The following is a 15,741-nucleotide window of genomic DNA, read 5'->3' as shown; positions in this document are numbered from 1 at the left end:
GATTCTCCTTCCTCAGCCTCCCGAGTAGCTGGGGTTACAGGCATGTGCCACCACACCCGGCTAATTTTGTATTTTTAGTAGAGATGGGGTTTCTCCATGTTGGTCGGGCTGATCTCAAACACCTGACCTCAGGTGATCCGCCCACCTCGGCCTCCCAAAGTGCTGGGATTACAGGCGTGAGCCACCGCACTCGGCCACAAGTTTTATTTAAACTATCATACTGGAAATATATTTGCCTGCCAAAAAGGAAAGAAAAACAAATATTCGTTGAATGTCTATTACACGTCTGGTACAACATCAGGCTTTTCACATCTGCTCTTACTTCATTCTTAGAACAAACTATGAGAAAGTTATATTTCCCAACTAATAGATGAGAGGGAATATATCACAGTGGTTAGGAACACAGATCATGGACCCGTGTTATATGGTTTAGAATCCTTTCTCTGCTACCTAGTAGCTGTACGATCCAAGGCAATTTACTAAATTTCTCCATTTTCTCACTTTGCTCTTCTATAAAATGACGGTTTTTGGGAGGATTGAGTTTGTTCTTATGTCTAATAAGTTCTTAATGGTCATTTTCTAAAATCATCTGTTATTATGAGAAAAGCAAGTATTAAAAGAGTTTCCATTGAAATGATAGAGATGAAACAGCTGAGTTTCCATTTTGACAGGACATCCCCCTACAATGCAAGTTAATATTAACAATATGCAAAATATACAAATAGAAACCCCAAAACCAGCTGAGTCCAAAAACAAGATAATCATCTGGGCAAAAATGAAGAGAAATGCAAAGCAGTGAGTGTACTGATACCAGAGACCCACAGAGTTACAGATTTAGAAGCAGTAGTGGCAGCCAAAGAATTTCCACAGCCTCATTTCTTTTGAAAAGAATCTGAAAAAGGGCTACTGCCAGAGCTGCCTGAGGCTGTAGCAGTAGGAAAAGCCAAGGGCACAGGGAGCCTCTGAATCAGGCTGACTACTAACTCAGTGACTAGATCTATGATATCCCCAATTTCACTGTGAAGTGGGAGACCCAAAATGCCACTACCTAATCTAGTTCCTCTGATAGAGAGGAAAGAGTCTAGAAAGAGATCAATAAAGAAAACAAAAGGCTCCCATCATAGCCAGCAAGCCAAAATTCAAAATATAGAAATAAATTTTATATTAAGAAAGACAATCTAAAAAAAATCATAATAAGAACACAGATTCACTCTACATGAAACTAATTTTACGGAGCAGTCTGACAAAGACCTTAAAATAATTATGTTTAGGATACTGAAGTGATAAATAAGGGAATAACTTCTATTTAAGAACAGTTAACTGGGCATGGTGGCTCACATCTGTAGTCTCAGCAACTCAGGAGGCTGAAGTGGGAAGATCACTTGAGCCCAGGAATTCAGGGCTATAGTGAGTTATGATGGCACCACTAGACTCCAGTGTGGATGACACAGTGAGACCCTGTCCCTTAAAAAAAAAAATAAAGAGCAAGAAATCATGAAAAACAAGCCATACTGAAATAAGAACAGGCATGTATAAAAATAAAAAAGATTAGAAATAAAAGTATACTTCCAGCCAAACACAGTGGCTCACGCCTGTAATCCCAGCACTTTGGAAGGACGAGGCAGGCAGATCACTTGAGCTCTGGAGTTTGAGACCAGCCTGGGCAACATGGTGAAACCCTGTCTCTACAAAAAAATACAAAAATTAGCTGAGCATGGTGGCACTTGCCTGTAGTCTCAGCTACTTGGGAGGCTGAGGTGGGAGGATTGCTTGAGCCCAAGAGGCAGAGGTTGCAGTGAGCTGAGATCACGCCAAGGCACTCCAGCCTGGGTGACAGAGTGAGACCCTATCTTAAAAAAATATATAGCTATTTTATATTTATATTTATATTTATATTATGTATATATAATATAAAATATATATATACACACACATACAAAACAGATAAGATGAATTCTAAAGAATTCGTGACTTAGAAGACAGTTTTCTGGGAAATTTACCCAAAACAGTATACAGAATGAAAAAACCATAATGTATGTGTGTGTATATACATACGATAGTTCCATACCTGGAAATAGCATAGCAAAATTGTGATCAATAAAAAAACTTAAAAGCCACAGGAGATTTAAAGGAAAAAAAACTGGAGATCTACAAAGAAACATCAATTATACCAAAGACAAGTTTCTCCCTGACAATAACAAAAGCACTGAAGGAAAATAACTGTCCACCAGAATTGTATACCCCATTAAAGTACATTCAAAAGCATAGGTAAGAAAAAGACAATCTGAAATATACAAAGATTAAGTCTGCCTTCCAGAGACTCTCACCAAAAGAAATTCTAAAGGAGGTACTTCAACAAAGTACACCCACAGTAGTTTCAATGGGGTGTTTACTAGACATGCCAAACTTAACATGCCCCAAACTAAACTCCTGATCTTCCTCCAAAAACCTACTCTACCCACAGTCTTGCCCATCCTAATAAAAGAATAACAAATTGATCTCTTCAGGGGCTCAAGCCAAAAACTTTGTAGTTATGCTCTCTCTCCCAAATAGCAAATCTAATCTGTCAACAAACCCTGTCTGCTCTATCTTCACGTTACAGCCAGATTCAGATCACATTTTACTTCCTCCACCACTTTCCAAGTCATCACTATCTCTTTTCTGTAGTATAGCAATATTGTAACTAATCGGTCTTTCTGTTTTCACTATTATAGTCTATTATCAACACAGCAGTAAGACTAATCCTTTTAAAAGACGAGATCATGTCACTCCTCTGTTCACAAACACTCCAATGGCTCCCCATTTTACTCAGAGTAAAAGCCAAAGTTCTTACACAATGTCTTAGGCTGTCTAGTCCTCATAACTTCTCTGATCTCATCTATAACTCTTTCCCATGCTCACACTACTCCAGTCATAATTGGTTTATCTGATGTTCCTTAAATACCTACCCTAAGCCCAAGCCTCTCAGGACTTTCTCACCTGACATTCTCTCTGCCGTGAATGCTCTTCTCCAGGTATTTACATCGTAGTTGTACAACTGCTAATTTTAGTATTCACTATACCTTCCAGTACATGCAAATATTTCACACTAATGTTTAAAAATTGGATAAAATAAGGGGGTAGAAGAGACAGAAGCTAAATAATTTGCTCAAGGTTACATAGCAAGTACGTGGCAGAGAGAGAATTAAAATGTATATTGACACCAAAGCCCTTGCCTAACAAAAAGGCATTATTTCAATGTGCCTGCCCTAAATGCTCAGATCTGGCTCATGATGAAGATACTATCAACTCTCTATTATTTGTTTTAGTGAGTTTCACTATTTTATTTTTTAAAGAGATCTATCAGGTACCTGGTGGTTGCTTTGCACTATGCTATGTCCTAAAAACACAACCGTAGAATAAAAATTCCAAAGGACACATGATTTACAAAATGTTTTCATGTGGCTTTGGAATGTATTACCAGAGAATACTATTTTTAAGATATTATCTTCCTGATCATGTTTTATTCGGGTTACTTTTCAGATTGATTTCATTCCCTGAACATCTACCATTGGGGTGGGGGTTAAACTATTAATAGTTCTAAATGAACTGGGTGACATGAATGGAGAGCTAGCTAGAAAATTAAAATTCTCTACAGAAAAGCCACTCAGTAGATAACCTCTTTGTGACTGACTTGAATTGTGTCTCATTTGTTTTTGAGGTACCCCCACTCCCTTAGGGAACTGGGGAAGTTTATTACTATTAATAAACTGTTTTCTTATATTAACTGAATGATTCATGGTAGCCTAAAGAAATTACTTCACCTGCAAACACAAAGCAATTAATTTCACATTTAAATATGAAGTACATTTAAAGCCATCATATTGAAGCAAAATTCCCAGAAAAGACTCAAACTGCCAGGAAGGTAGTTATATATAACCTCAACTCAGTAAGGGTAAGCCTCTGCCAATATCTTTATTTACCAAACAATAATTTACTTACCAAGCACAAGAAGGAAGAAAATCCTTTCCCTTTCCCATAAACACAGACTTTCACTTTGTTAGGTTTAAGAACAAAGTGGCAGCTTAGAAAGGAATAGTATACTTTCTGGGAACAGAAACTTTACGTCCATTTATTTTACACATCCATGAAGTTCCTCATTTTTTCATCCAGTCCCCTCCCCGCTTCCATGCAACTCTATCAAACACACGTGTACTTCATCTGTTCATAATCTTAAAAGTTACCTACTAGGGTCCATAAATATTAATGGACCTTCTATTTTTATATCCATGTGGTTGGAGACTCTCAGAAAACACAAAGATTTTCCAGGGAGCACAAAATCCAAACTCCTCATCCTGGCTCAAAAAGCCCTACATATCTGGACAATCTCATTAAACTTCATCTTATACCATTCTGTTCTTTAATACACCATGGATTTTGGCATTAGTGGTTCTCATTGCTTGGAAAGCTCTTCTCCAGAAAAGGTGCTGCTTCTTACCATTCAGGCCTTGGCTGAAATACTACTTTAGTCTAGTAGGAAAGAATCTTCCTTACCGCCAAACTTTATCACATAAAAACACACACTGCTAGCAGACAGTTTATTATTTTCTACATCTCCATGTATCAAGGACACATTCCTTCCTGTTATTTCTCTATTCCCAGCACCTATAACACGGCCTGGCACCCTATAGGGAGCTCAATAAATATTTGTTGAATAAATGAATGACATAAAATTTACTAACTCCATTGAGTATGGTAGTCTAACAAACCAGGTTGACAAAGAAAGAGGGTATAATAACTAGAAAAGAAAGTATAAACAAAAATGTTTTCCAATGAGAAGTGCCACTGTTAGCCAGCAGTTGATGCAGCTGCTTAGCTTCCTGTAACAGGTAGAAACACATTCAGCAAATCTCCACATACCAGGGTTATAGTATTTATACAAGAATATTTCCTACTGAAATCCCCCAACAGCCTACCAAAATCAACTCTATTAACCTAACTGCTACCCCAAGAGATCATTTTTTCTCTAAGACCCAAGAACAAACCCAAGTACAGGGTTCAAAAGCAAGTATAGTTCAGGTTCATGTAAAAGTGTTATTTAACCAAGGTTTGTACACCTGTAAACAGAGTAGAAACTATGTTTCATATGAGCAATGTCTTTTGAGTTTTAATAGTTATAAAATTTAACTCAAGATGATAACTTTTTCCTTTCTTTCTTAAGGCTCTTTAGGAGATCTCCTCTAGGCCCATAGCTTCATCTATTTCCTCTGTTTGGCTGACTTTCAAACATATACCTCCAGCTGGAGTGAACAACTGTCCCTATTTGCCTAGGACTAAGGGATTTCCCAAAATGCTGGACATTCACTGCTAAAATATTGGGGGAGTCCCAGGTCACACTATCTCCAACCTGGACCCCTCTGCCAATCTCCTGACCTGTATTTCCAACTGTCTGCTATCCCGCTAGGCAGCCTCCCAAAACCACTTTTAACTCAGCATGTTTAAAGCATTATTCTCCCTCCCATTGTGTCCTCCTGCTTGCCTTGCTTTTTTTCATTATTGGCATTAATTATTCTTCTCATCACCTAGGACAGACAGTTCAGTGAGTGGATCTTTGTCTTGGTCTTTACCGTCTGTCTTGTAAATTATGTGACTTACTTACCTAATCCCAAAGATTAAAATGCTAGGTTGAAAGTTCCTCTAAGAACAAGGCCCATGTTTTACCAATATTTTTATCCTATCTATCACAATTCCTTATAGAAAGCAATAATCAATAAACTTCTGTTAAGCTGCTAACCTCTGAAATGCTATGAAATTCCAGAAAAACATTTAGATTCTAGTGCTGGCTCAATCACCAACTACATATGTAGCTATAGATAAATCACTTGATTTCTCAGTGCTTTAGAATGAAAATAAAATACAAATGCTTTGAAAATTCAATGAACATTCCCTGGGTTATATAGAGAAGATAATGACTCTAAAATACTTAAGTACCCAAATTTCCTGATAAGAATGTCCCCAAAACCCCTCATCATGGTCCCATACAATCCTTAGTCCCTTATTCAAGTCCTCACATCCCTCTCTTACTTCCACAGAGTTATATGTTTTCTATTTAGACTCTGGTAATTATGTCTAGGTTCACAGTAACTGTGGTCTACCATATCATATTCTCAATGGTCAAAGAGAGCTCAATCAAACACAGCATCTGGCACACAGTAGATGTTTAAGAAATCTTTTGTTGAATAATTAAATAAGGAGCAACTAGTGCTGGTGCCAGCTGGCACACATTAGCTGTGCCTGCAGGTAGGCATAAAATTGACAAAGGTATAAAAAGGTATAAAAAGCAGGGAGCTGGAACTCTAAGTCTTCAATGGTGAGGTCACTGTGCCTATAAAAAGCAGAATAGTTCTGACTATTCAATGAACCTTCTGTCTGCTCCCCAGCAAGAAAAGATTTCTTTATAAGGAAGTGATTTCAAAACTCCAGGGTTGCTGGTGTTTATGATAATGAAGGAATTGAGAGGTAAAAATGAAACCATGCAAGGTTCCCAAGAACAATACAGCAAACCCTAGTTGTTTGTTTTGGTTCTTCATCACACAATCCAGGGCCTAGCAAGTATATAAAAAGAAAGGTTCTTGAGTGAAACAGTCCTTGGTTCTTTGAGCCAACTCTATGTAGTCACCAACCACAGCCATGGGGAATTCCAAAATCCTGCTTTTGTTAGTGAATGTGTTTCCACTAAATAAGCAGACAGCCTCTGGTCTGAAGGTATTTTGTTTTTATTTGGCTATCTTGTCGAATTAATACAAAATATACAGTGTCTTTAGCCTCTGAGTACATTGTAAAATTGCAACCTTCTTAAAAGGGCTTCAAGGTTCATCATAAACAACTCAGTAACACAAAATGTTATTAATCTACAAAATATGGCCAGGCGCAGTGGCTCATGCTTGTAATCCCAACACTTTGGGAAGCCAAGGCAGGAGGATCTCTTGATCTCGGGAGTTGGAGACCAGCCTGGGCAACACAGCACAAGCCCATCTCTACAAAAAATACAAAAAAATTAGCCAGGCGTGGTGGTGCACACCTGTAGTCCCAGCTACTCAGGAAGCTGAGGTGAGAGGACTGCTTGAGCCCAGGAGGTTGAGGCTGCAATGGGCCAATATCACACCACTATGCTCCAGCCTAGGCAAAAGAGCAAGACCCTATCTCAAATATTTATACATACACACACACACACACACACACACACACACACACACATATATATCAACAACAACAACAACAAACGGTTTACCAGTTCTCAAGGAAGCTTACTAAAAATGTATCCAGCTTCCCTCAGTCTTTTATATCCGAAATCCTTACTTTCCCAATCAGAACCTAGAAAGCAGCACTGTATGAAGAGTAGAAATTCTTAAAGAGGGAGGGAGGGAGGAAAAAAGAAAGAGAAGGAGGGAGGGAAGGAAGAAAGGAGGGAGGGAAGGAAGAAAGAAGGGAGGATGGGAGGGAGGGAAGAAGGGAGGAAGGGAGGGAAGGGAGGGAAGCAATGAAGGGAAGGAAGGGAAGGATAGGAAGGGAAGGAAGGGAAAGGAAAGAAGGGAAGGGAAGGGAGGAAAGAGATGGAAGGGAGGGAAGGGAGGGAAGGAAGGGAAAGAAAGGAGGGAGGGAGGGAGGGAAGAAGGAAGGAAAGAGGGAAGGAAAGAGGGCAGGAGGGCAGGCAGGCAGATGCACAAAAAAGAGGTAGGGAGGGCTGGGTGTGGTGGCTCACTCGTGTAATCCAGCACTTTGGGAGGCTGAGGCAGGTGGATCACCTGAGGTCAGGAGTTCAAGACCGGCCTGGCCAACATGACGAAACCCAGTCTCTACAAAAATACAAAAAAAATAGCCTGGCATATTGGTATGCTCTTGTAATCCAGGTACTCGGGAGGCTGAGGTGGGAGATTCACTTGAACCCGGGAGACAGAGGTTGCAGTGAGCCAAGATTGCACCACTGCACTCCAGCCTGGGCGACACAGCGAGACTCCGTCTCAAAAAAAAAAAGGTAGGGGGTTTGTTGTTGTTGTTTTCCTATGCTAAGTGCTATGGCCTAAGCCCCTACTAAAAGTAACAGAAGTGAACAGGCCAGGCTATAGCTGGTATTCAGGCCTTTGTATTGTCTTGAGCAGATCACTGAAGCAAATTATTGTTCCATAAACAGATTACTCCAACTTCTATCCACAGAGCTATCTCACTCCCACTGGATAAGTATTCTAAGATAAGAATAAAACCCGCAGACTAAAATCAAATTACATAAGCTGTATACCCAACTAATTGGTCATTAGACAATTATTTTGTACCAATAAATCCGATTCCCTGACTACAAAGTGGCTTTTCAATGGCTTCATCCATCCAACTACATGTAGTAGCACAGAGCTATTTTTAACTTATATTACTATTGCTAACTGAGAAATGTCACCTTCATTTCCTCAAACTCTTTCAGTATGATTTTTTCTAACTTAGAGATTTTCCTAATCTCTAATTATTTCATAAGCTAAATTCCCATTCAACTCCATTCAATCTTTGGTCAAGTATTATATTTATTATTTCAAGGTTCATGTTTATTATTTCAATGAAACTAAACACTAACAGACGTGTGCAGGAAGGTTGTTTGCATGTACGTTTTAAATAGGGAACATAACCCTGAAGCACCAGGAAACTTTAAGCCTGAAAAATGATTTCCCCAAATGAAATCCTGTTAGAAAGCTACATATCAAGAGAAGCCATCTTAACCTCCCTCACCACTATCATACATTATTGAGGCTTACTGCAGGCTAAAACATTAAGGGGCTATTTTGAAGACTTAGCTGCAGGCACAGGCAATAATACAATGACCAAATCTAAATTGAATTACCAATCAGAGGGCCATGGGGAGAAGGACAAGATACAGTGGATTAAAAGAAGTCGTTGCAAGAGGTACCAGATAGGTGGTTCTCTCAATTATTTAATATAATCATTCCCTAAGATCTAGGAGAAAAAATTAATATTAAAAAAATTCTAAAACTTTACTTAAAAAGCTGGCATAGAGGTTACTCACTGAGAACAAAGTCCCTCTGCTATTGTCTAAATGACAAAGTGTTATTATGAAAACTTTTTAAATGAGTGTTCAAATATTGAGGAAAAACAGTAATATCTGACTCAACTATTATAGTAGGCTTAAAAATGAAAAGAAAAATGCAGGAGTCATTAACAAACACTTAGAATGTATACATCAAGACATTCTAGTTTTTTGGAAACCATCATTCTCAGCAAACTATCCCAAGGACAAAAAACCAAACACTGCATGTTCTCACTCACAGATGGGAATTGAACAATGAGAACACATGGACACAGGAAGGGGAACATCACACTCCGGGGACTGTTGTGGGGTGGGGGGAGGGGGGAGGGACAGCATCAGGAGATATACCTAATGCTAAATGACCAGTTAATGAGTGCAGCACACCAATATGGCACATGGATACATATGGAACAAACCTGCACAATGTGCACATGTACCCTAAAACTTAATGCACAATAATAATTTTTAAAAAAAAGACATTCTAGTTTTCTCTAAATTCTTTTTTTTTTTCTAAATTCTTTTAATCCACAATAGAAATGGGAAATTAAAAGGATTTTTCTCTCTATAATGAATATGGCTCCCCAGGCAAGATCGCGCCACTGCACTCCAGCCTGGGCAACAGAGCGAGACTCCATCTCAACAAAACAAAACAAAACAAAAAAAAGAATATGGCTCCCCAGGGTGGCTCATCTCTTCGTTATTCTTTATTTAATTATTCATATTTCAAATAAAATTAATAGGACACTCAGTGAGAAATAGTGTCTTATTTAGACACATTTGCCAAATGAAATGTAAATAAAAGTTTAGGCTGGGTGTGGTGGCTCATGCCCGTAATCCCAGCACTTTGGGAGGCCGAGGTGGGGATACTGCTTGAGCCCGGGAGTTTGAGACCAGCCTGAGCAACATGGCGAAACCCCATCTCTACAAAAAATACAAAAATTAGCTGGGCATGGTGGCAGACACCCGTAAGTCCTAGCTACTTGGGAGGCTGAGACAGAAAGATCACTTAAGCCAGGAGGCAGAAGTTGCAATGAGCCAAGATCATGCCACTGCACTCCAGCCTCGGCAACAGAGAGTTTCTGTCTCAAATAAATTAAATTAAAAATAAAGTTTACCCAAGATTGTATATTCTTTCATTCAAAGCTGAATGACTCTTCAGCAAATCTTATATATTACATTCTGCATTTATTTCTTTCTCAACTGCATATTCTTTAGAGACTTGGTCTTTCATTCTCCAGAAAGGTAGAAGAGATTATTTTTTCACTATTATATTTAAATTGCTCATTAAAAGTTTTCTGTTGAATTTGAATCATGGTAGCTATAATTAACTGATGAAAGTTCAAATACATATTTAAATGATTTCTGCCCACAGAATTGTTGATGTCCATGAGTCAGTACTAGCATTTTATGACAAAAACTACTAAATGTCACAGTTTAATTTTTTCAGGCCAATAATGTGAAAATGATTATAATTACTACAATAAATATCTGTAGATTAAGCTACATTTCAACAAGTAAAGCAATTCGAATATCTGAAGAGTAAGACAACATCAAGCACTAACAAATCTCCCTTCTAGATTTAGAATTATAATCAATGATTTTGTCCCCTTATAGTTAAGTTTGTATCTATGGTTGGACAAATTAAAGTTGGATTCCCAACTTAACGTCCTAGAAGTCTGTTCATTTTCATCAGAAGAACGACTTCAAATAAGAAGATCACAGAAAGTAAAGAAGCAAATATGAATGTCATCAAAAAGTTGAATTTAGAGTTTTATGACATTAACAAACTTAACCACTCCAATCAAATGCTCAGATAAGTAATTACGCACAGGCAAGCAATGATGTTTTTTAAGAACAGGAATATTTCACCGACTTCTAAATAGAAAGCACTACATAAGAAAATCAGATTACAGAAAATTAACTCAACACACTATTTGTGTGTTATGTGTGTTGCAAGTGTTGCTTTCAAAACATTCCCAGAAAAAATAACAATGTCTCCATCCCTATTTACTCTTAGATGATTGTTTAATAGTGAAGTCAGTTTATATCTGAAGACATTTTGCATAATCCTATTAAAAACCAATTCAAACAATGTGGGTCATGTTTAACTCTTCAGTTATTTATCCATTAATCTCTTTAAGTGCTTCCTTCTTTAACACAGCTGTAGTTCAAGAGGTGGCCAGCAGTTGGCCTCCATTTCTGTGGATTTTCATGAATGCCCAGATTTCTCTTTGCGAGCTTCTTAAATGTTGTATGCCTAAACAACTTTTTCATAACTTAAGAGCTTATAAAACACTTTCAAAAGGGCTCCAAAAGAAACAAATTTTCTTTTAAAAATAAAAACCAAACAAAAGGAAGCCACACACACTGTAAAGATGTTCTCTGCAAAACATTCTGTTCAGCAGATTTGAAATGTCTCTAAAGGGATCAAGAACTACTTGGTTTGAAAGCAACAGTTGAGAACTCCTAACAGGTTGGTTAAAAGCCAACAGTAACAGCCATGAGAAAATCCTTAAAGTAGATTAGGAGCGGCTAAGATACCAGGCATTGGGCCTTTCCTAGTCTCCCCACTCCATTTATTCAGAATGTCTTCAACTGTACCATTCAACCACAGTTATTCAAAAGCCTCTGTCCTTAGTCCTCTGTTCTTTTTTCCTTTCATGCTCACCGCCAAAGACTGCAATCTTACTATGATATTTTTGGAGAAAACTCACAAATCTACATCTCTGTTTCTGTTATATCACCCAAACTAATCCCCTATCTCTAACATCTGACTTAAATATTTCCACCAGGGTATGCCATCATTATCTCATACTCAACACATAAAAAACAAAAAAACTTACTCATCTTTATCAAACCATTCCCTCTTTCAACTTCCTTGGTTTTGTTAACATCAACCCCATTTGTCTGGTGACCAAGACTTAGAATCACAGAAGCAACCATGAACTTCCTAGTAACCTCCACTATTCACATTCAGTTGGTTCATATGGCAGACGGCATTTTTCAAAGATGGCTACCACAACATCTCCTATCTGCATATGCTTCTACAATATGATCTTGCCACTTTGCCATCAAAAGGTAGATTGAATCCAGGCTGGTCCTAAGATGCACTTAAAAATCAAAGGAATGGACTAAAGCAATGCAATGAGACTTCCAAGGCTAGGTCAGAAAAGATCATACAGCTTCTGGCTGATTCTCTTGGAATACTCTCTCTGGGGGAAGTATGCTGCCACATAAGAATTTCAACCCCAAGACTTCCATGCTGGGGTGAGAGGCCACATGTAGTCCCAAATAGGCCCAGTCCTCTAGCTAGTCCCACCAAGGTGCCATAAATGCGAGTGAAGCTGTCTTAGGTCCCTTGTGACCAGTTCATCTGCCAGCTGAATGCCACCAACTGAACTCAGTAAATACCCTAAGGAAAAATCACCCAGCTGAGCCCTGCCCAAATTCTTGAGATACAAAACCATGAATGTAATAAAATGTGTCCACAGCTTTCCTTCTAAGCATACGATACATCATGTGAGGAGTTGTTACTACCTATGTGGGGACAAAAGTTAACTAAAACCCCATGTTTGTCTCTATTCCCAGAGCCATCACCCAAGAGGAGGCCCTCATCACCTCAGATCTACTTTGTTATGACTGATTCCAGGCTCTCCTTACTATAATCTGTATTACAATCTATCTAACCTAACATTTCCAACCAGAAAACTACTTTTACATGCCAACCCCACAACCAACATCAATCTCATGTTTATGCAGAGGTCTTCTTAAATATCTATTTTATTTGACTCATACAACAAAAGCCAGAGATCTGTCAATAGGGCAAATACCCTTTTCCTTAAAGATGAAGAGATCAAAGGTTAGGGAGGTTAATTTTTGTACAATCTCATTGCCAATAAATGGAATGAATATACACAGAACTAAGAGCCAGAGCCACAGATTACTGCTATTCCTCCATTCTATGCCTCCTATGATCTATTTCAGAGCAAAAATGTTTGATGCCTCTCTCCATCCCTGCTACAGTAAATCTATTTCCAAGACACTCTATAATTTGGCCTCAATCTATCAACTTGCCTGGTTATCTCCTACGAACTCCACCACTACAGGAAGGATGGCTTATTTATTCACCTTGCCGATTCTAGCCTCTGAACATTTCCTCACAATGTTACCTTCTTTCAACTCATGCATTAGCACAAATTCCACCTCCTCCATGAAGCCCTACCAGCCTATCCCCCACTGCTTTCTCTCTCTGCTATTCCTATATGTTTTATAAATTTCACCCAAAATTTGGCAGTTTTATGTTGTTCAAGTGTGTCGGTCTTACTTCCAGGCTGGTATTCAGTCCACACACATCCATACATAGAGAGACTCTGGGTGCTGTATATAGCCAGTGTTGGTTCTGACCAGTCAGTGCTCACAACATACCTTTTGTTAAATATTTTGAATTTCATCTCTACTTACTTCTCGAACTAAACCATAAGCTCTTTAATAACAGGAACTTCATCTTATAAAAAACCATAATATCATCCAAACCAAGCACAGTACTAAGCACACTGCTGGTATTCATACATTCTTGTTAATTGATTTGATGGGAGTGGAGTGTGTTGTATTTTGAGGAAAAAAAAAAAAGTTCATAGTCATGTCTACAGTGGAAACAAAAAGTTGAAAAGATAAAATATTTTCAACATCAGCAGTGTAATGTCAGGGACTTTTTTAACAGTATCATTTAAAGACATTCTGTGCAGCCCATAACTGCCAAAATGTTTTATAAATGTTTTTACCAGGCATGTGAAAAAAAAAAGTTTCAAAAATATTCAAGGAATAGATGTCTTAACAGCCTAAAATAAAATGTTTGCTGAGGCTACAAGGCTGGCAGAACTCTGCTTCATTTCAAAAAGTTTCCAGGCAATGGAAATGTTTTCCTGGAAAATACTACCTTTTATTTAGAGAACACTTGCCATGAACACTTAGTCATTAAGTAATTTAAGGTTTCCTCACAAGCTCTTTGGAGCAAATCTATTATATGAATGAATGAAATTATCTGTAACTATAATGTCAAGAAATACATTTGGTTAAATATATGAAATCTATCTAAGTAGTTTTCCAGGTAAAAGGAAAAATATCTTTTCTACTTTTCAGTCTACTTATTGTTCTTTTAAACTTTTCTGTTAAGATAAAATTATGAAGAAAAAAACAAAATCCTTAAGTGCTTCTGTAATACAAACCCCAAAAATTGCAAGGCCTGTTTTATTCCAAACACGAAGTAATTTTCAAACAGACAAAACATTTATTTCACTCAATGAAGAAAAAAAAAAACAACAACAAAACAGTAATTTCAAAGCTATTTTTAGCAAAATCTTTTGAGTTTGCTTCAAATCACCTTTCAATGACAGAATAATAACTCAGTTTGGACGTTTCAATCAGTTATCTGCAGTAAATCATACAACGAAACCTAAGAAAACAATTTCTTCCAAGAGTTTTGTAGTCAACCAGGTCTTATTCTTTTAAACATCAAAGACACAACTAAATTCTACTCCAAGCATATGCTTTGTATATTTAGTCTTTTTAAAACGTACACAAAAGGATATTTGTTTTACCTGTTTAGTACTTCAGTGAGTTTCACAAAACCAGTATAAGCCAGTTCAAATGCTCCTCTGTGCCTGGACTGCAAAAGGTGTTGTTTAAAGTAATCTCCTATTTCTTTTACCTTTAAAAAAAAGCAAAAACAAATGTCCGCTTTATGTTTACATTCGCAAGTGTATTTATATCAATAACATTCTTTAGAACCCAGGTCTAGGGGTCCATTCATTTAGCGCTTACCATATGACAGAACATGTTTTAAGCATTTTTTTTTTTTTGAGATGGATTTTTGCTCTGTTATCCAGGCTGGAGTGCAGTGGCACTGTCTCAGCTCACTGCAACCTCCACCTCCTGGGTTCAAGTGATTCTCCTGCCTCAGCCTCCCAAGTAGCTGGGATTACAGGCACCCACTACCAAGACCGGCTAATTTTTGTACTTTTAGTAGAGATGGGTTTCACCATTTTGGCCAGGCTGGTCTCTAACTCCTGACCTCAGGTGATCCGCCCACCTCGGTCTCCCAAAGTGCTGGGATTACATGCGTGAGCCACTGTGCCTGGCCATTTTAAGTTTTTTTGTTGTTTTTTTTTTAACAATAGCTCATCTAATCCTCACAATAATTCCATGAAATTAATACTATCATTATCTCTACTTCACAATTGGAAAACTGAGGCCAAGAAAGGCTAAGAAATTTATCCAAGGTCAGACAGCAAGAAAGCAATGGAACCAGAACATGAAGCCAAGCAGTCTGGCTCCAGAGTTGACCACCTTTAACTGCTCAACTAGAACTGCCTTCCTATGTCATATTCACAAACCTCAGTGTGTTTTCTGTTACAGCTCATGTTATTCAACTACAACAGAAAATCACACAAAGCGACAACACTCACACACATAGGTCTAGGCGAAATAATTACCTTTTTTCTTTCTTTTAAAATGTTTTTTCTTTTTTATTGTGGTAAAATATACATAATATTTATCATTGTAACCCTTTTTAAATGTACAATTAAGTGGCATAAGTACATTGACACTTTTGTACAACCATCACCATCATGCATTTACAGAACTTTTCATCTTCCCAAATGGAAACTCCATACCCA

The 15,741-nt window shown here is 37.9% G+C and overlaps 1 protein-coding gene across 4 annotated transcripts in view; it reads right to left on the bottom strand.

Annotated features, from left to right (window-relative positions):
• The window catches only part of THADA (THADA armadillo repeat containing), a 359,204-nt gene that overhangs the window by 284,954 nt on the left and 58,509 nt on the right, over window positions 1–15,741 (bottom strand). For all 4 annotated transcript variants that reach the window (XM_032177807.2, XM_032177809.2, XM_058428959.1 and 1 more), the window contains one exon: window positions 14,665–14,774. In XM_032177807.2, coding sequence (XP_032033698.1) covers window positions 14,665–14,774 — 110 coding nt within the window. The remainder of the gene's footprint in view (window positions 1–14,664; window positions 14,775–15,741) is intronic.

This window comes from Hylobates moloch, unplaced genomic scaffold, assembly GCF_009828535.3.
Source record: "Hylobates moloch isolate HMO894 unplaced genomic scaffold, HMol_V3 SCAFFOLD_15, whole genome shotgun sequence".
Classification (NCBI taxonomy): Eukaryota; Metazoa; Chordata; class Mammalia; order Primates; family Hylobatidae; genus Hylobates; species Hylobates moloch.
Note: the sequence above shows the minus strand (reverse complement) of the source record. Positions and strands in the feature narration are given on the sequence as shown.